The sequence below is a fragment of the Grampus griseus genome (genome assembly GCF_964374135.1).
Source record: "Grampus griseus genome assembly, chromosome: 13".
Lineage (NCBI taxonomy): Eukaryota > Metazoa > Chordata > Mammalia > Artiodactyla > Delphinidae > Grampus > Grampus griseus.
The window spans coordinates 62155288-62181537 of record NC_139007.1 but is presented as its reverse complement, the minus strand read 5'-3'; the positions used below and the strand labels follow the sequence as shown (position 1 = coordinate 62181537).

Sequence of the window (26250 nt, the reverse complement as noted above, 5' to 3'; positions counted from 1 at the left end):
TCTGTTCCGCAACAGTGAATTCCACTGTTCTGTCTTACAGGTCACTTATCGGTTCTTCTGCCTCAAGTAGTCTGCTATTGATTCCTTCTAGTGTATTTTTCATTTCAGTTATTGTATTGTTCATCTCTGTTTGTTTGTTCTTTAATTCTTCTAGGTCTTTGTTAAACATTTCTTGCATCTTCTCAATCTTTGCCTTCATTCTTTTTCCAAGGTCCTGGATCATCTTCACTATCATTATTCTGAATTCTTTTTCTGGAAGGTTGCCTGTCTCCACTTTATTTAGCTGTTTTTCCGGGGTTTTATCTTGTTCCTTCATCTGGTACATAGCCCTCTGCCTTTTCATCTTGTCTATCTTTCTGTGAATGTGGTTTTTGTTCCACAGGCTGCAGGATTGTAGTTCTTGCTTCTGCTGCCTGCCCTCTGGTGGATGAGGCTACCTAAGAGGCTTGTGCAAGTTTCCTGACGGGAGGGACTGGTGGTGGGTAGAGCTGGCTGTTGCTCTGGTGGGCAGAGCTCAGTAAAACTTTAATCCGCTTGACTGCTGATGGGTGGGGCTGGGTTCCCTCCCTGTTGGTTGTTTGGCCTGAGGCGACCCAACACTGGAGCCTACCTGGGCTCTTTGATGGGGCTAATGGTACACTCTGGGGGGGCTCACGCCAAGGAGTACTTCCCAGACCTTCTGCTGCCAGTGTTCTTCTCCCCATGGTGAGCCACAGCCACCCCACTCCTCTGCAGGAGACCCTCCAACACTAGCATGTAGGTCTGGTTCAGTCTCCCCTGGGGTCACTGCTCCTTCCCCTGGGTCCCGATGCACACACTACTTTGTGTGTGCCCTCCAAGAGTGGAGTCTCTGTTTCCCCCAGTCCTGTTGAAGTCCTGCAGTCAAATCCCAGTAACCTTCAAAGTCTGATTCTCTAGGAATTTCTCTTCCCGTTGCTGGAGCCCCAGGTTGGGGTGCCTTCACTCCAGTGGTGGACTTCTGTGGTATAAGTGTTCTCCAGTCTGTGAGTCACCCACCCAGCAGTTATGGGATTTGATCTTACTGTGATTGCGCCCCTCCTGCTGTCTCATTGTGGCTTCTCCTTTGTCTTTGGATTTGAGGTATCTTTTTTGGTGAGTTCCAGTGTCTTCCTGTAGATGATTGTCCAGCAGCTAGTTATGATTCTGCTGTTCTCACAAGAGGGAGTGAGAGTACGTCCTTCTACTCCGCCATCCTGGGTTTCAGTTTTATTTGACCCTGTCTGTCTCTGTTTTGTTCCTGCTTCCTGGATGTGACCGCCCTCAGCTTTTGATTGAGAGCCAAGCAGGGTTCTATCTTCTTATCCCTTAAGTACTGTGGAAGATTTTATAACTGCCCTTTGGGGTTTTGAGTTTGACTGCTTATTCTCTCATACAGCTCCAGACTTTGGAGGAGATTGCCATCTATTTGTTGCAGCCTCTCCCTCAAGTAACACTTCACTCCTAAGTACTGCTGGACTTCATATTTCACTGCCATTCCAGCCATACCTCGTCCCCAACTGCTCATATAGCCAGCATTCAACAAATGTCCTGTGGAGAAAACCGGCTGCACATTTGCGGTTCCTCCAGGTTTCACCCTGTCATGCCAGCCCATGCAACTATCAGGAAATCCACTTGTTTCTCTTTTCCCTGGTAGCGTTTCAAATAGGTAGAGTTTCTCTGCCTGTGCCAAGCCTATGCTTAATATTATGGTTGGAATCAGCAAATGCCCCTATAGCGACAAAAGCAATTCAGCTCTCCTTGGTAGGACACTTCCCTGTTCGGAATTTTATTTCAGTGATTTTGTTGTGCTGTTGCTTCCATAGATCTCCAGCATCTATAAAAATGTGTTTTTGATGTGTATCCTTTTTCCCACCTAGTTGTTGTAGCAGGAGTGATGGCTCCCAAGTAGACTATTATATCTTACCTGGAAACTCAGGTTTTCCCCTGACATTGACTATTCTTCTAATTTAAACAGTTACATAGCTTTCCAACATTCGGAATACATTTTATTCCATATTCCATTTTATAATATTGTGGGAAACTTAGGAAATACTGTTTCATGTTGTAACAAATATTCTTGTAACCAAATTTCTGATTACATATTTAATGTTTTTTCTTAGTATAAACCCATAGATATGGAAATCTTGTGTCAATAGGTATGCATTGCTTTTTTTAATATTTTACAATTTTTGATAGATATTGGCAAATTTCTGCCGAGAAATACTATACTAATGTACTTTTACAGTGTGTGAGAATTTCCACTTCCTTAAGACTTTCTCCTTGATACCCAGCTTATTATTATGGAGTTCTGTGAGCCATAAAAAGTATAAATTATTAATTTATTGCATCTATATTTTGGTTAAAATATTCTTAAATGTGTTGTTCATGGTAACAGAAAAAACAGCTGTAAGCCCAATTTTTCATTTTGGTTAGTTTGGCACATAGGAAGCACTTAGTCAATATTTATTGGTTGATTTGGTGTTATCTTCCTGCATCTTCCCTTGAATATGTTGAAGAGAACTCTTCCATGTTCTTTTCTTTCAGGAGAAATGAAAGAATGTATTTGTTGAAAAATATTATGTATCTTGATATGAATTTGTGGAAACTATAAAGTATTGGTAGAAAGAAAGGTATTAACTCCTCTCTTCTCCTATATCTTTTTTTGCTGGGACCTTCTACTTGCCTCTGAACAAACACAAAGACCTTTGGGTCTTATATGAGTCTAAGACTTACAAATCATGTCTTTCCTTGATATGACCTGCTTTGGATATCAGCAGTCTGGGTACATGCTTTTTCCATTTTAGATTTGGGAAACACCTGTACTTTTGGAGAGATAAAAATGCTTTTTAATCAGCAACAGTGATGCAGTTAGAAATATTTTTTTCTTATTTTACATAGATAACTGTTCGAGCCAACTAGTTAAGATTAATAGTTATTTGAGTTTTGTTTCCTTTCAGAGACACTTTTTTTGCTTAAAAAGTAAGACCCTTAAAAAGGGCACATGATTCTCAATATTCAGAAAAGATGGACTTTTCTTCTGAAGTTTACCTTACCATTTTAAATTATGGAAAACTTCAGGTGTATATAAAAGCCAAGAATATACTCTAATGTACATTATTGTGGGGGCTGCCATTTTGGCAATTCACACCTTTCAGTTTCACAGTTAATGATTTTAATAAGAATGCCTCTATCTTGGAATTTTAATGTGTTTTTCCCTAGGTATCCTTTTTTTTGTATCATTAAATGGTTATTCATTATGTATTTAGTCTTTATATTTTCCTTGATCTGATTTTTTTAAATAGCTATTTCATTTTTCATGTTTGGCTCAGTTTCTATTAGTCACTAGGGCATTTATTTTAATTTTGTTCTTCTTCATGCTCTTAAATGAAATAATACTGAATATTGTTGCCTGTTAAATGATGTATGTGAGGAGACTCTTGAATGGAACCTAGGAAGTGTTACCTTGAAAATACAGGGGATGTACAAACACTGAAGTCTTCTCAAATTGTGAAACGTTTTTAAAGGTTGATATTCAGTTTCATGCATATTCAGAAAAGTGTTCTCATTCTCTTTGAGCCAGAATTAGTATGCACAGGCACAATCTCTGTTTTCCTTAATTTCTTACTGCAACTGACATTCTTTATTGCATTTCTGTATCACTCTTATGGAAGTGATTGTTTCAGTATGTTTCATAAATGATCTTCCTCATTGTTTTGTGTGTATATATATATATTTTTTTGCTTTGTGTATTTTTGAATCTTTTAAAAACTACTTAAAATATGTACAGGGTTCTTATCTTTAAATTTTCACTGTTTACACATGTTTGCGCACACACACACGCTCTCTCACATTTATGGAAGACTTTGAAGAGAGGATTTTTTTAAAGACTGGAGATGCTATGATGAGGCTGAGTTAAGTGAGGGGAATGCCATGTTGCTGAGGGTGAGGGTATATAGTCACTTAAGCATTAAATCCTAATAGCACACTAGATTCTGGGGTGAAAGCCATGGAATATTTTTACTTGCTCAGGCCTTGGAGTTATGCAAACAGAAGCTATTGCAAACTCAAACTTTCATGACTGAAAAAGTAAACTTGTACATTTGTGTGTGTGTGTGTGTGTTTTATAGGTTCAAAAAGGCATTTGAATCTGAGCCAACACTACAGTCAGGAATTAATTATGCGGTCCTCCTCCTGGCATCTGGGCACCAGTTCGAATCTTCCTTTGAGCTCCGAAAAGTTGGTAATTACAGTTTGACGCTTTCCATGGAAATCAAGAAACTGTACCCAACGATACAAAGAAAAAGAATCTTTGATAGATAGTCCTTTTGCTTTCTGTCCCATCTGACTTCCTAAAAAACAAATTACATCTCCTTATTTAATGTTTCATATTGTTGTGCAAAATCCTGACATTGGGTTGTAATTCAGTTTTTAGTTTATTTTACCTGATATTTTTAATTCCAGCTCAAACTAATTAAAAATATGGGCTCTGCATTTAGCCCTCAACTGCCAAATAAGATAGTGTTTTGTGGAACATCAGGGAAGTTTCCTATCTTAGATTGATTTTGCTTTCCTGGGGCTGAAAGAAAGAAAGAAAGAAAGGGAGGAAGGAAACTCTGATATTTCCTGTTTCTGTTTCTTGTACACTTGCCCGTATGATTTCAGTTTTGTTGGAGGTAGAGCCTCCCAAACCCCTAGAACAACAGGTCAAGCAGATGGCAGTCTTGGCAGTGACTGGTCTCCTCAGAGACCATCTCTGAATTGTAGCCATTGATAGAATGTGCTTTTTTTCCCTTTTATCAGTGGACATTGTCTCATATGCTGACCCTTCTTTGGAATTTTTGAAGATTAAGATATCTCAGTGAACAAATTCTGTGTGATTTCCTTGGTTCTGGCTTTGATAACATTTTTTAAGGTTCTAGATATTGAATACTATCTAAGGTAATCAGATTTTGCTCTCTTTTCAGTGTCTAACCCCTCTCTTTCAGAGACCCTTTACAACTCTTGCAGGAGTTTTTACTACAGACATAGAAATAGTTTGCCATATTTTTCGTAGAGGAAAAAAATTTATCTTAGTTAAGCTATGAATTGTAGAAGAAACTTTTCCTTTAAGATTTTTAACTGGAGAAATGTTTTGTTTAATTTGTCATAAGAAGAAATGAGCCCTGGACTTTTTTTTACATTATTTGGGAAAGACTAATAACATGGCCTTATATGATGTTCTGGGAAATCTTTGAGGCAAGTAAAGTTTGAGTATTAAGTACGTTTTAAAAGACGCAGACTAAAAGAATGATACAATGGTTGTTGCTGCTGGATTGCAGTGGTATTCAATGCACAAAGTTTTATTTGAAATAATATTTTTAGTTGGAAAATGAAATCAGTAAAATATACACTTTTCATAAATATAATTATTTTATTATAAATAATTATTTATTATAATTAAATTATAATTATAATAAAATTCTGCATCTAAGGTTATTTAAAAAACTCAACACTAGCCAAAACTCCTTATGCATCAGTGATCTAAAAATGATTTGTATTGCTCTGTTCTTGAACTTGAGGTTGAAGCCTGCAGATCATCACAGAATTTGACACTGATTTGCATGTGTAAGTAGAGCAGTAACATAGTGGTTTGAAATGTACCTATTCTAAATTCTCATTTTTAAGTTAAATGTAGATTAAAATGGTCAGTAGATCTTAAATGTTCTCACCACAAAAAAGAAGTGGAAATTATATGACGTGTTGGAGGTGTGAGCTAAGGCTACACTGTGATCATTTTGCCAGATATAAGTGTATCAAATCAACACATTGTACACCTTAAACTTACACAATGCTATGTCAATTATACCTTTCAAAAGCTGGGGGAAAGAAAAAGGATGGTCAGCACTCTGAGGTTTGAGGAACTGTGATTAATGTAACTTTGTAAAGGAAACACACTTCAATTTTTTCCAAGTAGAGCTGATTCATAATACGTGTTGAACAAACATTTGAAAGCATATGAAGTTGAATTTTTAATTTTGGAAATTGCAAAACATACACAGACTTAAAATCTGACTTGACAATAAATTTTTAGTTCCCATAAGAGCTAAGTTTTAGGCTTCTAAAATACTGTGATATACACTCTAAATTATATGTCCTTAAAAACCAGAAGGCAATTAAAACTCACTAATTTAGATTCTACTCAATCACAAATTATGCTAATCAACATAGGTTGACCTAAAGTTAATATTTATATGGTAAAATAGAGTTAAAGGGATTTTCAAGGAAAATAGTTTGACTAAATAAATATTTTAATATAATAATTTTATTAGTAATAGTATATAATAAAAAAAGATTGATAACATATCTGGCATATTTAAAAATATAAGTTGCATTCTCTTTTTAATCAAAATTTTTAGTAATTTATATCTTCTCCCACTTTTTTTATTATTGGTCCCCTGCAAATATACAAATTATTCTGGGTTCCTGAGTTCTGATAGTAATCAAACTTTAATTTATAAAATCTTTTCTTTAGATGTATTTTGAAATTTGATTTATTCATAAAGGATAAAGGATAAGCATAAGGGATAAGCAATTAAAGATTAAGATGTCATAAGAAGATCGCCAAATCTGAGGCTTTCCAAACACATCATCTTAACTTTAAGAACTCTAATGTAAGAACAGTTCTTAGCTGTCATAATCTGTTGCCCAAAGACTCTTAATTCTAGTTGTGTGTTTGTTTGAGGTTATGACTAATTGCTTCATGATCTGTGTTTTAATTTCCCAGTTTTTGAATAATCACTGATGTTTGTACTATTTAGAACTAGGATTTAAAAACACAGAACCGCTTTTTACATCTTTATCCTTTTTTCAGCTTCACAAGTCTTAAAATTAATATTCAAACTTTAGCTAAATAAAAGATGATTCTCCCATCTTCTGTGGAAGTTTTCAACCATGAGACTTTATGAGATGATGATGTAATAAAAGAACAGTGTGATTGGAATTGAGACAAACCACTATTTGAATCTTATTTTCAGGGAGCTATTAAAATAAAATTTGTATTACTGAATATAAAACTCCATGAGTCTAAAAGGATAATCAAGAAAAAGAAATCAAAACTAAAACAAAACGCGTCACCAACCACAAAACAATTCACTTGCCATCTATGGAAGTGACCAAGTTCTTAGAAAATTGAAAATTATAAGCAAAAAAATTCAGTACTTTCCCTTCCTTTTAAAGGGATACTATAGTTCATCCAGTTGAGGAGGTAAAGCTCTTCTTAAGACATGCTATATACTAACTGTATATTCTTCAGGAGAATGTATTCTTCAAAAGAATGCTAGCTAATAAAGTAGAAGGAATGATAAAGTTGATAATGCTAGTGATATTAAAATAATGATTCTGACAAGGATCATCAGTTAGAACTAAAACCATTAAGATGCTTATTTTTTTAAATTTTCATTTGCCATATTTACATGATACCAAAGCTCACCCACAGATTGCTTGTTAATAACAAAGGAACAAACGTTCCCATACAATTCATTGTATATATTCCCTCGAGGGATCCAGCTGTCAGTGATCCAACCAGCATCCCTAATGGTGGGATGGATGGATGTGTGCCACCTGATATGGTGAATGTGAAATAAGTGGTTTAAAAAGACAATGTTTCCTTTTTCCTCCATCATATTGGCAAAGATGAAAGGACATGATAGTGTCCGTAATATCAGCACTTAAAATGGGCATACCCTCTGTCCCTAACAAGTCCAGGTTTAGGACTTTATTACAAAGAAGTAATCGAACAAGTGCACAAAGCAACGTGTATAAGAATGTTTATAGTAATAAAAAGCAGCCACCATCTGCATTTGGGGAAATTAAAATGATCCATCCATATACTAAAATACTATTTGCCATTTAAAAAAAAAATTTTGTCTGAATGCTGAATGGCTTAGGGTAACAATCATGTGACAGATTTATGCCAAGGCTAACGTTAATATCACCCTCATAGAATGAACTTCTGGGAAGCATGAATAAACCTGAAATTTTATTTTAAAACTAATGTTGTAATTTTACTATTAAACACTTTCATAGTCCCTATGTAAATGTTTAAATGGTTTGGCACTAGATCAGTTCTGCATTCATTGTTCCCAAGTATGACACAAAAAAGAGAATTCATTTTCAACTGAGGTTGAGACACATATTTTTAGTGTCTGCTTTCCCCCCTGCACTTTCTTCTTCCATTTGTATTTGTTGTATTTTTTATGTCCAGATAGGAGATCATGGATGTTGTTGCATACACATGTGTAATTTTTCTCATCTCATGAAATTTTAAGGTGGCAAAGCCGTTCTTTTTAATTTATCATCTCAAAATGTGAAGAATTCCCAGATGGACTTTTTCCTAAAAGTTTCTTGGCTTAAGTGGAATTATATGATAAAAAGCAGCATAAAGTTTGTGGGGTTTTCTTTGTTTTGTTTTTTTGCGGTATGCGGGCCTTTCACTGTTGTGGCCTCTCCCGTTGCGGAGCACAGGCTCCGGACGCGCAGGCTCAGCGGCCATGGCTCACGGGCCCAGCCCCTCCATGACATGTGGGATCTTCCCAGACTGGGGCACGAACCCGTGTCCCCTGCATCAGCAGGCGGACTCTCAACCACTGCGCCACCAGGGAAGCCCAGCATAAAGGTTTTTAAAGGTTGTTTTGTTTTGTTAAAGTATAATTTTCAAAAAAGATAAATTTATGACTCTCAGAAAATATAAAATATTACTCTATTTAATTCAGTTAACGTGGAAACAGTAAGAGGCTATGTCCCGTTTAAAGTTTATTTAAGAAGGTTAGGGTATTCATAATTGAAGAAAGAAATGTTAGAATCAGATATCCGAGTTTGATTGTTTTAAAAAGCTTGTTTATGTCCAACAGTTTATAAATCTTAGGGATTCACTGTTTAACTAGGCAGAAATTATTTACATCTCTCCTGAACAAAAACATATTATACAAGTTAACAGGTAAACTTCTCTAAGATCGTTAATAAATAGTGAGATGAACTTAGCTACACTTTCCCTAGACAGTCCTCGAGTGGCCTTATGCCTCCATATGATATTGAAATGACATGTTCCACATTTTTACCTTACTCCCAAATCTCAGATAACTTTCCTGACATTTAGTAACTTTCCTGTCATATGTTATGGATGTTAGTGGCAATTCTACGGAGATATATATATTTTTAAGCAAACAAATCCTTCCAAATGCAAAAATAATACAAGGCAGAGTAGAGATAAAAAGTTAGAATGAAATGGAAAGAACCCAGAAGTAACAAAACAATGTTAAAAAAGAACAAAGTTGGAGGATTTACATGACCTGATTGTTACAAAGCCACAGTATTCAAGACAGTGTTATTTGTCAGTTTCCTTATTTCTTTAACTTTGTAAGTGTATAAGTGTTTTCGCGTAATTATTATAACATTTTACTCTTGTAAACTATATGTACTGTATACATTTATACTTCACCTGATGGATAGAATTTCTGTATATTTCCCTTTCAAGTAATTTAAGAATCCATGATATAGTAAGGGAAAGAAGGAGGTTACACAGCAAGAGGTTGAGTGTTATCACCTTTTAACTTATGCATATATGCATATATAAAAATTCTAGAACGATGTACATCAGTGTGACACTGACAGTTATTTTGTGGTTTTCAAATTGAGGGAAATTTTCACTTGCTTCTGTGTACCTTTCTGATTAGTCTGCTTTTTTCTTTCTTTTTTTTTTTTTTTACAGTGAACTTAAGCCCTTTTTAGAATCAGAAACTTAACAAAACTATTTTAATCTGAAAGGAGGAATGAAAGCTTAGTTTTGCTTTTTAATAAAACGTCAGCTCTGCCTGCCTGCCATGTGTTGTAAAGTTATTCTTCCTTTTCATCTTCTAGGGGTGAAGCTCAGTAGCCTTCTTGGTAAAAAGGGAAACTTGGAAAAGCTCCAGAGCTACTGGGAAGTTGGATTTTTCCTGGGAGCAAGTGTCCTGGCCAATGACCACTTGAGAGTCATTCAAGCATCTGAAAAGCTTTTTAAACTGAAGACACCTGCATGGTAATAGTAAATTGTTAGGTGTTCGTACAGTTATTTTTGATAAAAGCTCCTATCACTTGTTTCTAAATTGTTAAATCTGTTGAACTGACAATTAGGGGATTTTATTTGCTTAGAGAATAAAATGCAGAATCTAGAGGAAAAAGTGATTGATGCTCGTAAATAAAATGTGTTACATGTAGGTTCTGATGGCTTTGGACACAGGTATGTCCACCAGCCACCAAGCTTAGCTTTTCCATCGCACTGACCAACCTGCTAGCCTAGGTTGGGCAGGGTCACCCACTTGAATCATGCAAAGGCCTCGAATTTTATACCTGCAACTCTAGTCAGCAGATTCACAAGCTTCCATCTCAGCCTTCCCAGCCTCCGCTCCAAACATGTGCCCTTTGTTTCCTTCATGATCTAATCTCACTTTTGGAATTCTCATTCTTGCTTTTCACTTCTTTTTACTCAGGGTTTACTGACACATTTAGATGTTTCCTATATTATATGTGTTTTTCTAATTTCAAATTTTTCTTGGGATGTACCCAAGTCTCATCACTATGGATGTGGTAATTGGAGAGATGAAAACAAAATTCCATCTGCATTTAGGACTGTTTTTTTTTTGTTTGTTTGTTTGTTTTTGCGGAACACGGGCCTCTCACTGTTGTGGCCTCTCCCGTTGCGGAGCACAGGCTCCAGACGTGCAGGCTCAGCGGCCATGGCTCATGGGCCTAGCCGCTCCGCAGCATGTGGGATCTTCCCAGACCGGGGCACGAACCCGTGTCCCCTGCATCGGCAGGCGGACTCTCAACCACTGCGCCACCAGGGAAGCCCAGGACTGTTTTTGAATGCTAATTTTATCGTGCATCACATGTAATGATTGACCGTTAGCTGTAAAGACTTCTAAAGGTTAACTGTGATATCAAGAAAAGCTCAGAGCGCTCAGAGCTCAGGCCACTGACTTCTTTTCATCAGAGGGACCATTTGAGGAAATTCCCACCATGGTAGACCTTCATGGATTCTTAAAGCATTTCCTCACATTCAGATCTCCTTTATTAGCAAATCCTCCCCAGCATTGCTCTCATAGTGATCTTTCTAAAATGCATGTTTGACCCTTCCCCTCCACTGAAATCTTTAAATCAGCGTAGTTTAATGACTCCTCACAGCCTAAGGGATAAAGTCCACCTCCTTGGCGTGGCAAACAAGGTTTGCCCTTAGTCATTAAACCTCAGCTCTTGTCACACCCCTAGGTTTATGCTGCTGTCTATTTACTCTGAACATGCCAGTTTCTGACGTCATGCCATTGTGTCTCAGCACACACTGAGCATCGTCTTCCAGCCCTCTTCTCCACCTGGGGAACACTCACGAATCACATCAGCTCATAAATCACATGCTGGCCTAAAACCCTTCCCCACACCCAGAGAGACGATGGTGGATGCTGTTACATACACTGTGATTCTTTCATCTCCGGAAATTTTCTTCTTTCGTGTTTCCGTCGTTCTTCAGTCATATCTCTATTGATACTGACTGTATGACTTTTGTTAGTCGTATCTCTGTGAGTTACAGCTCTGTGGGCATTTATTTCATGGTGCTGTAATACCTGTTACATTTCTGTCTCCTCAACACCATGTGCAGCTTGAGGACAGGGCTGTACTGTCAGTAGCATGTCGACGGCAGGCATTCAGCAAATGGCATGAAAATAACTGAACCAATAAATGCACACGTTTACATGCAGCCAAGTTGGTTATTTCTTTATGTGACCATTCCGATGATGGCTGAAGAGGAGACTGAAGCATGGTTATAAAGAGCTTTGGTCTGAGGTGTCTTGGCCTCTGTTGACAAGAAAACAGGCGTTATTTTATGCAATAGTAATAACAACCACAAAACAATGCTTTGTTTGCATTAGCTTAATGTTAACTTCCATGTCTATAGTTTACAAAGTGCTTGCTTACCCATTATCTCATATAATTATCTTGCTCCTCATTTTTTCCTGACTTTTTCCTTTGAGGCACCATCTGTCTTAAGGTTTGAGGATATTTGTATAATATATATGAGCTGAGTTACTTTAGAGCAAAATAATATCCCTTATGATCGGTCTACTTAGAAAAGCTCTCTCAAGGGAGCATATTTTAAAACAAATGCATTAACCACTTTCTTGAATAGAATAGGCATTACTTTAAAAGTCATGTTTTAAGTAGGTGTATTGTTTAGTCCAAGTTACTTAAGCTGTCTAAACCTCAGTTTCCTCATCTTTACAATGGAGGTAAAATGGCCTACTTTACTGAATTTTTGTGAGATTTAAGTGAGATAACATGTGATAGTACATGACATATAACAAATAATAAAGTTTAGTGACTTGGCATGCATAATTATTAATGCCATATTTAAATTACATTTACAGAGTAAGACTGGGATAGATGGAACAGGTGGTTCTACATTTGCCTATTACGTGTCTTATATCTTTTGATTTTTTTAGGTACCTCAAGTCTATTGTAGAGACGATTTTGATATATAAGCATTTTGTGAAACTGACTTCAGAACAGCCCATGGCCAAGCAGGAACTTGTGGACTTCTGGATGGATTTCCTGGTTGAGGCCACAAAGACAGATGTCACTGTAGTTAGGTTTCCAGTAAGTACTCTTCACTTAACTCTAAGGACATTTATGTTTTGTTTCCTTTATTTGAAGAACATCTTGCGCTTGTGATTGTGACTGTATTAATGTGCTGGTTTTCATGCCCTAAAAAGAAAATGGTCATCTGGTTAATATATTTATTTTCTACAAATTGGTTTGCTTTAGCTTACTTTTTAAAATAACTTCTCACAATCAGAGAAATAAGATACATTTTCATGTTTTTTCCATGAAACTTGTTGGTTTCCTTTGATAAGTTGTAACGTGTGCTTCCCCAAGAAAAGATTATCTCTTAGCTCAGGAAGTCAAGATATCTCTTCAGACCAGATGAATGGCTGGTTTTCATTCGTACTACAGTTTTGTTGACATTGTCAACATCAATATCATCAACATTATTGTGGTGAAAAGTGTCAGGCTCACCTGCATTGTTACTCCATCACTACCACTTACTACCCATGTGGGTCAGAGTTAGATGCGGTGTCTCCAGTCACTTTTTACAGTGCTTTAGAGGATGGGAAATGATGCCTTATAGGTTCTGGTCTGCAACTCATTTTGGCTAGTCTCTATCAAATTTACATATTTAAATGTATCTCTCACACACACACACACACACACACACACACACACACACACGCACATACACTTTAAAAATATATTGTCCATCTCAGCTGATGCCATCCCCATACTGATAGTTCTTGGAATACCATCCAAAGCAATATAGCTTTAGTATCCAATTCAAGAATTACTGGCAACTGACTGTGTACACAGATCTCTTCCCATGTCAAGTGATGGCATAAATCTCTCTGTTTTTAGCTCTCTTTGTCTCAGTCTTTCATACTCAGAGGTGGTGACAACTCTCAATTTTTTTTTTCAATTCTTTTTATAAAATCTTGTTTTCTAGTTCTTGTTGGTAGGATCAAATGTTTCATTTAATTAAATCCATCACTGGCATTAACTCTCTTCCTTTACTCTTGCTTCCAGATGAAGCCGTAAGCTCAGCAGGATCTTTAGTTGAAAAGCCTTTCAAACTAAAACACTTCACTCTGTTTTCTAGCCTAGATAATGTGTAGTCTAGGAAAATACTTATCTCAGAGTGAGCTGGCAGCTTGCCTTTAGCTGGTGCTATGATGGTAGTAAATGTGGTAGTGAAAGAAGACAGCACAGAACTGAAGTATTTAATCAACTGTTGCTGGACTAAGAAAGTTGGCTATGAGAGGAAACCACTCATATTAGCTATTCTGAGCTAATTTAAATGACTTTAACATGAATTAATCTGTCATAAGGTGAATATAAAAAAAATAAAACCAGAAAATAATAAGAGAAGCTAGGAGAATATAGGTATATACTCCAGGAAAGAGAGGCTTTCTTAAGCCAGAAAGGGACCTATAAGCCCCAAAGGCAAACATTGACCAATTTGGTTTCATTAAAAATTCAAGTTTTTGTTCACCTTAAAAAAAAATCCACCATAAACATGGCAAATGCTAGGTAGGGAGAGAATATTTAATACTAGTGCTGCAAAAGGATCAATTTGTCGAATATGCAAAAAAACAAAACAAACACAAACAAGCAAAAACAACTCCTACAGACTGATAAGCAAGAGAAACAGAAAAATGGTCAAATCCTATGAAAAGGTAATTAACCTCACTAGGTAGCCAAAAAATGCAAATTAACACAAGACACCATTGTACCTCTGCCATTTTGCATGTGTGCAAATATATGTGCAGGATAAATTCCCAGAAGTGGAATAGATTCATATTGCATGTTGCCTTCTGTAGGGATGATATCAATTGACATTCCCACTGGCAATACGTGAAACTACCTGCTTTCACAGAGTCTCTCCAAACAAGTGTATTTATCAGATTTGTACTTTTGCTAAACGTATAGATGAAAAATGGCATAATGGGGTTGTTTGAGTTAGTATTTCTCTTATTATGTGTGAGTTTATGCACATAATTAAGTTCATATGTTTAAAAGACCACTCCGTGATTTTAAAAAAAGAGAAGAATTTGTTGCCAACATTTAAAAATGAAGAGAGTTGAACCTTCTGTGCTGGCTGTGAGGGAGTAGATGGTCTTGATACTGCTATAAATCGCTGTAAATCTGAGATAATCTCTTCTTGGGAAAGCACATTTTACAACTTATCAAAGGAAACCACCAAAATATATAAAACAACTGGTTGCAGGCATTAAACAGCAATCATGTGAGGGCTGCCGTCCTTGAGAGGGGAGGTACCAGAGCTGAGTCCCACCTTCACCTCCTCTTTTTTCACTAAGGTCATTTTTCTGGCTGCAGCCCAAGGAGGTGGCTTCTCCCTGGGCAGCACTGGCAGGGATCAGTGTTCAGAATCCTAAGACAGCTGGAATATGAGGGACAGGGTGTTGGAGAAGGGGGAGCCTTGACAAGTGAGCCCCAGGATTTCTGCCTGCGTATTTCCCTTGAGCCCTAGGGATCGCCTCGATGGTGTGAACGAGGAGTAAGCATGTCCTGAATAAACACAAATTCCAGTCCCAATATTTGATTAAAATTGGGTTTTGGATGAAACCTACATGGCTTAAATAAACTTTATCAAGGTAAGTTCCCTTGCTGATTAGGAGATCAGGACCAGAAGTGGCAGAGAGCATCTTCTGGAAGGCTGACAAGTCTGCAGATATTCCAGAAAATAAATAATGCAGGGATAAGATGTTGGACTTTGAGCCCAGACTGTGGTCCACAAAGCATCTAGTTGAGAGTATAGAGCCCATGCTTTACAAGTAAAGGCAAAACTAAAACAAAGTTGCAATAAAAGTATGCCTTGATAAGATCAAGATCATACACTGATAATTTAACTGTTATGTAGGTGAAAAAAAACCAAAAACACAAAAACTTTGGAAAGATATTATCCTGAGTCTCTGCAATGTGTCATTCAGATATATTAAAGATTACTAGACATTCTAAGGAGCAGGAAAAAGTGACATAATAAGAGCTAAAACCAGGCAATAGAGGTATTCCCCAAGGTGATTCTCATGTTGTAGTTCCCAGGTAAGGACGTCACATAAGTATCATACGATTTTAAGGAAAATAAAGGAAAAGATGGACAAAATGGATGGAAAGGTGGAGTATTTCAGCTGAAAAATAAAGTTTATAAAATGTCAAATGAAAAATAAGGAGAGTTCACATAAAATTCCAGATCTTTAACTACTCTTGAAAAATTAAAGGGATGGGGAATTCGTAACTGCATTCTCCCAAAGCAGCAATCTCCTGAGCCAACTGGATGCTACCATTTAAGAGGTCAATTACAGTCCCATTCATCCTGCTTCACTCACTCACCTTTTCCCCTCACTCCCTGAAATCACTGGAATTTTCTTCCCATGCTCTACTGCATAGAGAAAGGCAAGCTTCTAGTGCCTGTGGTTCTGCGTCAGTCACTATAACTCTTTGTGTCCTTAGAGTAGCAGCTTCTGTAGCTCACACTTGTGAAGGCTGTGATAGGTCTTGATTGGGGTGATTACCTTATCTTTCTTTGGAAGTGGGTTTGACCAGGTTACTTATATTAGAAAATATTTAGGGGAAATTGGGTCAAGATGGCAGAATTGAAGGACGTGCAAGCACTCCTTCTTGCGAAAGCACCAGAATCACAATTAACTGCTGAACAGTCATCAACAGGAAGACACTGGAACTCACCAAAAAAAGATACCCCACATCCAAAGACAAAGGAGAAGCCACAAGGAGACTGTAGGAGGGGCGCAATCACAGTAAAATCAAATCCCATAACTGCTGGGTAGGTGACTCAAAAACCGGAGAACAGTTATACCACAGAAGCCCACCCACTGGAGTGAAGGTTCTGAGCCCCACGTCAGGCTTCCCAACCTGAGGGTCCAGCAACAGGAGGAGGAGTTCCCAGATTCCTTTGAAGAACCAGTTAATGTAGGGATCTGAGTGTATGTATCATATTGAGAACTCCATAATGGACCATGTAACAAATAATGCTACTGGTGTGAATATTATTGAGAAGTAATCTATTTTGCAGCTAAGTGTTAGTTTAAGGGTTTGAAGGGTGATCCAATGTCAGTTTGAAATAACTTTTTCTTGGCCTATATGGACAAATATTATTGTTGGATCTAGTCTGGTAATGAAAGCATATGAGACAGACTTCAGACTTTGAAGGCTAGCGGGATTTGATTGCAGGGCTTCAACAGGACTGGGGGAAACAGAGACTCCACTCTTGAAGGGCACACAAAGTAGTGTGTGCATCAGGACCCAGGGGGAAGGAGCAGTGACCCCATAGGAGACTGAACCAGACATACCTGCTAGTGTTGGAGGGTCTCCTGCAGAGGAGGGGGGTGGCTTCGTCTCACCATGAGAGCAAGGACACTGGCAGAAGAAGTTCCAGGAAGTACTCCTTGGCAGGAGCCCTCCTCAAGGCTGCCGTGAACCCCACCAAAGAGCCTGTAGCCTCCAGTGCTGGGTTCCTCAGGCTAAACAATCAACAGGGAGGGAACTCAGCCCCACCCATTAGCAGACAAGCAGATTAAAGGTTTACAGAGCTTTGCCCACCAGAGCAACACCCAGCTCTACCCACCACCAGTCCCTCCCATCAGGAAGCTTGCACAATCCTCTTAGATAGCCTCATCCACCCGAGGGCACAGCAGAAGCAAGAAGAACTAGAGTCCTGCAGTCTGTAGAACGAAAACCACATTCACAGAAAGATAACCAATGAAAAGGCAGAAAACTATGTACCAGAGGAAGGAACAAGATAAAACTCAGGAAAACAATTAAATGAAGTGGAGACAGGCAACTTTCCAGACAAAGAATTCAGAATAATGATAGTGAAGATGATCCAGGACCTCGGAAAAAGAATGGAGGACAAGATCAAGCAGATGTAAGAAATGTTTAACAAAGACCTACAGGAATTAAAGAAAAAACACCTAGAAGAATTAAAGAACAAACAGAGATGAAGAGTACAATAAATGACATGAAAAAGACACTAGAAGGAATCACTAGCAGAATAACTGAGGCAAAAGAACGGATAAGTGACCTGGAAGACAGAATGGTAGAATTCACAGCTGCAGAACAGAATAAAGAAAAAAGAATGAAAAGAAACGAAGACAGCCTGAGACTTCTGGGACAACATTAAACACACCAACATTTGCATTATAGGGGTCCCAGAAGGAGAAGAGACAGAGAAAGGACCCGAGAAAATATTTGAAGAGATTATAGTTGAAAACTTCCCTAACATGGGAAAGGAAATAGTCACCCAAGTCCAGGAAGTGCAGAGAGTCCCAGGCAGGATAAACCCAAGGAGAAACACGCCAAGACACATAGTAATCAAACTGACAAAAATTAAAGAAAAATTATTAAAAGCAACAAGGGAAAAATGACAAATAATATACAAGGAAACTCCCATAAGGTTAATAGCTTATTTCTCAGCAGAAACTCTACAAGTCAGAAGGGAGTGGCACAATATATTTAAAGTGATGAAAGGGAAGAACCTACAACCAAAATTACTCTACCTGGCAAGGCTGTCATTCAAATTCGATGGAGAAATCCAAAGCTTTACAGACAAGCAAAAGATAAGAGAATTCAGTGCCACTAAACCAGCTCTACAACAAATGCTAAAGAAACTTCTATAAGTGGGAAACACAAGAGAAGAAAAGGACTTACAAAAATAAACCCAAAACAATTAAGAAAATGGTAACAGCAACATACATATGAATAATTACCTTAAATGTGAATGGATTAAATGCTCCAACCAAAAGACACAGGTGCACTGAATGGATACAAAAACAAGACCCATATGTATGCTGCCTACAAGAGACCCACTTCAGACCTAGGAACACATATAGACTGAAAGTGAGGGGATGGAAAAAGATATTCCATGCAAATGGAAATCAAAAGAAAGCTGGAGTAGCAATACTCATATCAGATAAAAGAGACTTTAAAATAAAAATGTTGCAAAGGACAAGGAAGTACACTACATAATGATCAAGGGATCAATTCAAGAAGAAGATACAACAATTATAAATATATATGCACCCAACTTAGGAGCACTTCAATATGTAAGGCAAATGCTAACACCTATAAAAGAGGAAATTGACAGTAACACAGTGGTAGTGGGGGACTTTAACACCTCACTTACACCAATGGACAGATCATCCAGACAGAAAATTAATAAGGGAAACACAAGCTTAAAATGACACAATAGACCAAATAGATTTAATTGATATTTATGGGACATTCCATCCGAAAACAGCAGATTACACTTTCTTCTCAAGTGCACATGGAACATTCTCTAGGATAGATCACACCTTGAGTCACAAATCAAGCCTTGGTAAATTTAAGAAAATGGAAATCATATCAAGCATCTTTTCCAACCAAAACGCTATGAGATTAGAAATGAATAACAGGGAAGAAAACACAAAAAACACAAACACATGGAGGCTAAACAATACGTTACTAAATAACCAAGAGATCACTGAAGAAATCAAGGAGGAAATCAAAAATACCTAGAGACAAATGACAACGAAAACATGACGATCCAAAACCTATGAGATGCAGCAAAAGCAGTTCTAAGAGGGAAGTTTATAGCAATACAATCCTACCTCAAGAAACAAGAAAAGTCTCAAATAAACAATCTAACCTTACACCTAAAGCAACTAGAGAAAGAACAAACAAAACCCCAAGTTAGTAGATAGAAAGAAACCATAAAGATCAGAGCAGAAATAAATGAAATAGAAACAAAAAAATAATACCAAAGATCAACAAAACTAAAAGCTGGCTCACTGAGAAGCAAAATTGATAAACCTTTAGCCAGACTCATCAAGAAAAAGAGGGAGAGGACTCAATCAATAAAACTTGAAATGAAAAAGGAGAAGTTACAACGGATACCGCAGAAATACAAAGCATCCTAAGAGACTACTACAAGCAGCTCTATGCCAATAAAATGGACAACCTGAAAGAAATGGACAAATTCTTAGAAAGGTATAACCTTCCAAGACTGAACCAGGAAGAAATAGAAAATATGAACAGACCAATCACAAGTATTGAAATTGAAACTGTGATTAAAAATTTTCCAACAAACAAAAGTCCAGGACCAGATGGCTTCACAGGTGAATTCTATCAAACATTTAGAGAAGAATTAACACCCATCCTGCTCAAACTCCAAAAAATTGCAGAGGAAGGAACACTCCCAAACTCATTCTACGAGGCCACCATCATCCTGATACCAAAACCAGACAAGGATGCTACAAGAAAAGAAGATTACAGACCAATATTGCTGAGTAATATAGATGCAAAAATCCTCAACAAAATACCAGGAAACAGAATCCAACAACACATTAAAAGTATCATATACAATGACCAAGTGGGATTTAACCCAGGGATGCAAGAATTCTTCAATATATGCAAATCAATCAATGTGATACAGCATATTAACAAACTGAAGAATAAAAACCATATGATCGTCTCAATAGATGCAGAAAAAGCTTTTGAGAAAATTCAACACCATTTTTTTTTAATAAATTTATTTATTTATGGCTGCGTTGGATCTTTGCTGCTGTGTGTGGGCTTTCTCTAGTTGCGGTGAGTGGGGGCTACTCTTCGTTGTGGTGCACAAGCTTCTCATTGCAGTGGCTTCTCTTGTTGCAGAGCACATGCTCTAGGCGCACGGGCTTCAGTACTTATGGCTCACAGGCTCTAGAGCGCAGGCTCAGTAGTTATGGCGCACAGGCTTAGTTGCTCCTTGGCATGTGAGATCTTTCCAGACCAGGGCTCGAACCTGTGCCCCCCTGCATTGGCAGGTGGATTCTTAACCACTGCACCACCAAGGAAGTCCCAACACCCATTTTTGATAAAAACTATCCTGAAAGTGGACATAGAGGGAACCTACCTCAACATAATAAAAGCCATATATGACAGATCCATAGCAAACATCATTTTCAATGGTGAAAAACTGAAAGCATTTCTTCTAAGATCAGGAACAAGGCAAAGATGTCCACTCTTGCCACTATTATTCAACATAGTTTTGGAAGTCCTAGCCACAGCAATCGGAGAAGAAAAAGAAATAAAAGGAATACAGATTGGAAAGGAAAAGCAAAACTGTCACTGTTTGCAGATGACATGATAGTATACATAGAGAATCCTAAAGATGCCACCAGAAAACTACTAGAGCTAATCAATGAATTTGGTAAAGTTGCAGGATACAAAATTAATGCACAGAAATCTGTTGCATTCCTATACACTAATCATCATTATGATGAAAGAGAAATACTCCCATGTACCACTGCAACAAAAAGGAAATACTCCCATGTACCACTGCAACAAAAAGGAAAAAATACCTAGGAATACACCTACCTAGGGAGACAAAAGACTTGTATGCAGAAAACTATAAACACTGATGAAAGAAATTAAAGATGATACCAACAGATGGAGAGATATACCATGTTCTTGAATTGGAACAATCAATATTGTGAAAATGACTATTCTACCCAAAGCAATCTACAGATTCAATGCAATCCCTATCAAATTACCAATGGCATTTTTTACAGAACTAGAACAAAAAATCTTAAAATTTGTATGGAGACACAAAAGACCCTGAATAACCAAAACAGTCTTGAGGGGAAAAAACGGAGCCAGAGGAATCAGACTCTCTGACTTCAGACTATATTACAAAGCTACAGTAATCAAGACAGTATGGTACTGGCACAAAAACAGGAAGATCAATGGAACAGGATAGAAAGCCCAGAGATAAACCAACACACCTTGTGTCAACTAATCTATGACAAAGAAGGCAAGGATATACAATGGAGAAAAGACAGACTCTTCAATAAGTGGTGCTGGGAAAACTGGACAGGTACATGTAAAAGAATGAAATTAGAACACTCCCTAACACCATACACAAAAATAAACTCAAAATGGATTAAAGACCTAAATGTAAGACCGGACACTATAAAACTCTTAGAGGAAAACATAGGAAGAACACTCTTTGACATAAATCACAGCAAGATCTTTTTTGACCCACCTCATAGAGAAATGAAAATAAAAATGAAAATAAACAAATGGGACCTAATGAAACTTAAAAGCTTTTGCACAGCAAAGGATACTATAAACAGGACGAAAAGGCAACCCTCTGAATAGGAGAAATATTTGCAAATGAATCAATGGACAAAAGATTAATCTCCAAAATATATAAACAGCTCATCCAGCTCAATATTAAAAAAACAAACAACCCAATTAAAAAATGGGCAGAAGACCTAAATAGACATCTCTCCAAAGAAGACATACAGATGGCCAAGAGGCACATGAAAAGCTGCTCAGCATCACTAATTATTAGAGAAATGCAAATCAAAACTACAATGAGGTGTATCACCTCACACCAGTTAGATTGTGCATCATCAGAAAATCTAGAAACAACAAATGCTGGAGAGGGTGTGGAGAAAAGGGAACCCTCTTGCACTGTTGATGGGAATGTGAATTGATAAAGCCAACATGGAAAACAGTATGGAGCTTCCTTAAAAAACTAAAAATAGAATTACCATATGACCCAGCAATCCCACTACTGGGCATATACCCAGAGAAAACCGTAATTCCAAAAGACACATGTGGGCTTCCCTTTTGATGCAGTGGTTGAGAGTCCGCCTGCCAATGCAGGGGACACGGGTTCGTGCCCCGGTCCAGGAAGATCCCACATGCTGCGGAGCGGCTAGGCCCATGAGCCATGTCTGCTGAGCCTGCGCGTCCGAAGCCTGTGCTCCACAACAGGCGAGACCACAACAGTGAGAGGCCCACGTACCACAAAAAAAAAAAAAAAAAAAGACACACGCACCCCAGTGTTCATTGCAGCACTATTTACAATAGCCAGGTCATGGAAGCAACCTAAATGCCCATCGACAGACGAATAGATAAGGAAGATATGGTACATATATACAATGGAATATTAATCAGCCATAAAAAGGAATGAAATTGGGTCATTTGTTGAGATGTGGATAAATCTAGAGACTGTCAAACGGAGTGAAGTCAGAAAGAGAAAAACAAATATCGTATATTAACGCATGTATGTGGAACCTAGAAGAATGGTACAGATGACCCGGTTTGCAGGGCAGAAATAGAGACACAGATGTACAGAACAAGCATATGGACACCAAAGGGGGAAAGCAGGGTGGGGGGGTGGTGGTGGTGGTGTGATGAATTGGGAGATTGGGGTTGACATTTATATACTAATATATATAAAAAAGATAAGAACCTGCTGTATAAAAATAAAATACAAAAAAAAAAAGAAAATATTTAATTTAATTGTCTTCATTTATCTCACTACCATATCCATTCTCATGCTTCCAAGAAATAAGTGTGACCCTGGGCAAAAGAAAAGAGGCGAAAGTTTCTTTGGGAAATGAAAGGTCCCATCATTTATTATTATTTGAGTTCAGGTTGATGTATTCTTTTTCCTGACCTCTCTTCTGTGTATATTTTCTTTCCTTCCTACATTGGAGACCATCAACCCATCACTTAATGTCAGGCAAGAAGAAGAGGAGGTGGTGTTTTCACAGATGCTATAGGAGCTTAGATATGTACCTCTACTTAATATCTGCTCTTCAGAGTTTACAGGCCTTGCTGTCTTCCTTCACACTTCAGAAGTTAGCCGTTAATTGTAATGTTAACCTATATAAAAGACTAGAAACTAAAAGCAAGAATGTGTATACTCTCTAGCAAGTTGTATCTAGCTGGTTTTGTCAAATTGCCTCCTTTTTTCTTGTCTTTTCTCAGGCTTTCTGTGACATCCACAGCACGTGCTACAAATTCTTTACATTTTGTCGTTTCAAGGCCAGTTCAAAGGGCTCAGCGAGCATTAGAGAATAATAATTTCAACCAGTTTTTTATTCCGTATCTCAAGATAAGAAACACATAGTTCATATTTTATCTATTAGAAATATTTGAGACAATACCACCATCGTTTAAGAAGACAGGAGATAACCTGTGCTGTGCTTTTCTAATGTTAGATAGCAGGCCACGTCATTAGGGAACAAGGTATGTTCTCATTGTCAGCAGAGTGACTTGGGTGCGATTTTGGGAAACCCACCTTTTATTCCCTATTATTCGTTTTAATTTCACAAACACTGGGATACTCAGATTTGAGAGCACCATTTCTGCCAAATTCAGATTGAATATTAATGATTTTCATTATTATTCATTGGTGCCACTTAGCTGTTGATGGGAATTTGGACCTTGATTCACACAATATGTTTCTGAATCAGACTATGTTCCCCAGTGGGCTCTTACTGTGTGTTTATTTTGATACATGTCATCTTATTTTCATAGCTAGAGCCTGACCAAGAATTCTTTATGCCCTTAAAGTTTTTTATGCTCAAGTAAAGAAAATTTTGTCTTTCTAATCCCCTTTCTCTAGTTCTCTGTACCTGAACTTAAAGAAAAAGTATTCCAGTTTCTCTGAGTGTTAAGTATTTTCTTTTCTTTCCAAGTATTTCTACTTAAGACTGCACAGAAATTTTGAGCTAGATAGGTGCCTTTAAATGTTTGTACAAATAGGTAATATCTGTAGCACCTTTGAAATCAGGGCACGTGTGGCATTTTAATGTTATTTGCTCCTAATATGAGATATTAGCAATAATATAATACATCATCCAGTCCTTTGATGGAGATTCTCATCTCACTTGTCATATATCCCTCATATATCTCCAAAACAGGAGCAAAGTTAAAGTCTCTTTCTCTCACAAAGTTTAAATCATTATTAAAGATACCAGTCTTATCTTTTTTTTTTTCTTTTTTTGCGGTACGCGGACCTCTCACTGTTGTGGCCTCTCCCGTTGCGGAGCACAGGCTCCGGACGCGCAGGCTTAGTGGCCATGGCTCACGGGCCCAGCCGCTCCGCGGCATGTGGGATCTTCCCGGACAGGGGCACGAACCCGTGTCCCCTGCATCGGCAGGCGGACTCTCAACCACTGTGCCACCAGGGAAGCCCACCGGTCTTATCTGGAAGGCAGTGCAAAAACATTTTATTATTTCATGCAACTACGTTCATTTCTTTGGTTTATATATAAAACTCTTTCAATAATAATCAAAATCATTTCTCAATCCCTTTATAAGGGTATGAAAACCATACTACTACATCTTTATGGTAAGGTGTGGCCGCAGAAAATCAAAAATAAGTATGTGACACTCTATATATGGAATCTTTTCTGTGCACAGAATTATTTGTTTTACCACATTTCTGCCTTTCTTTGACACATTTATATTTATAGAAATAGATTATGGGAAAAGAATATGAAAAAGAATAGATATGTATCTATGTGTAACTGAATCAGTTTTCTGTACACCTGAAACATTGTAAATTAACTATAAAAAAATGAAATTTTTTTAAAAACTGAAATAAAAGATTCTGTATTGATTATAAGATAAAACAAAAGTTTTTGAATATATATATATATACGTGTGTGTGTATATATATATATATATATATGTATATATATAAAATTAGTATATTCCCTGGGGATAGCAAACCAACATATGGATTTCAAACATTTATTTCTAATTTCTTTAGCAATGAAAGGTGATGCATTATTGGAATTTATAATAATTGTTTAATACCATAAAATGCTCAAAGGACTCATAGGGGTAGCAACAATCAGAAGTTAAAATGGTTTTACTCCAGCGTTGGACTCAGCCTCATCCGTTAATCTCCTGTGTCAGTTGTTATAACAGCTCTAAATGGCTTAAATCTTAAGTCACTAATATTAGCCTTATATTTTCAAGGTATTAATATTAGAACCAACCAAAATCTATCAACCTTCGTATTTGTCTATCAACAATGAAGTGGAGGAAAAGACAATATCTATCTGGCACGTACTTCCTGATGACAAGGTAAATTGTGCAATTATTAAGACAAGAGTATTCGTAGCGAAGGACTTTAGACCCCTTGGGCATTTATATATTCCAGCAAATATATACATTAGTTAAGAAGAAATAGCTTCCTGTGTATTTATCTTGGCATAAATACATTCTGTAATATAAAAACTGTTAGATTTTGGTTATGGATTTCATTCACTTAATAAAATATAATTCAACTGTTTGTATTTTTATTATAGATGGCATAGTCCTCCAAAGGGCACCCAAAATGGGATTGTTTCTGTTTTACATATTCATGCTATAAATTAAATTATGTGCCAAACACCTGATACTTAAAATATATGATTTAAAGGATGCATATCTTAATTCTAGGAAGCCTGTCAGAATAACGCTATTTCTAGTCTTACGGTGTTATGATTAGAGTTATAATTGCATCTCGCTGGTTGGTTATCAGAGTAACTGCTACATTTCAGGTTACCGCTGACTTATGTGCTGGGTATAACATGAGGTGGGCTGCGCTGCCACTGGTTTTCAAAAGAATCTTAAATGCTCTCATTTCCACTCATAACCATCATTTGGATAATCCTTACATTTCTATATTTCATCAGTTTTAATGCATGTACAAATCATCCTACTATTTTTTAAAAATAGAAACTTTTCAAGAGCTGATTCCAGTCCATAGGATAAACCACAGAAATGAGGAGTCTTGTGGCAAAGTAGTTTTGTGGGGTTTTTTTAATTACTTTGTAAAAT

At 37.3% G+C, this 26250-nt stretch overlaps 1 protein-coding gene across 1 annotated transcript in view; it reads left to right on the top strand.

Moving 5' to 3' along the window:
• The window catches only part of MAP3K5 (mitogen-activated protein kinase kinase kinase 5), a gene marked incomplete at its 5' end in the record, with an annotated part of 215481 nt that overhangs the window by 113937 nt on the left and 75294 nt on the right, over window positions 1–26250 (top strand). Inside the window, 4 exons of the mRNA XM_082668935.1 lie at window positions 4128–4240; window positions 9895–10054; window positions 12510–12663; window positions 25405–25512. Of these exons, the coding sequence (XP_082525061.1) occupies window positions 4128–4240; window positions 9895–10054; window positions 12510–12663; window positions 25405–25512 (535 nt within the window). The remainder of the gene's footprint in view (window positions 1–4127; window positions 4241–9894; window positions 10055–12509; window positions 12664–25404; window positions 25513–26250) is intronic.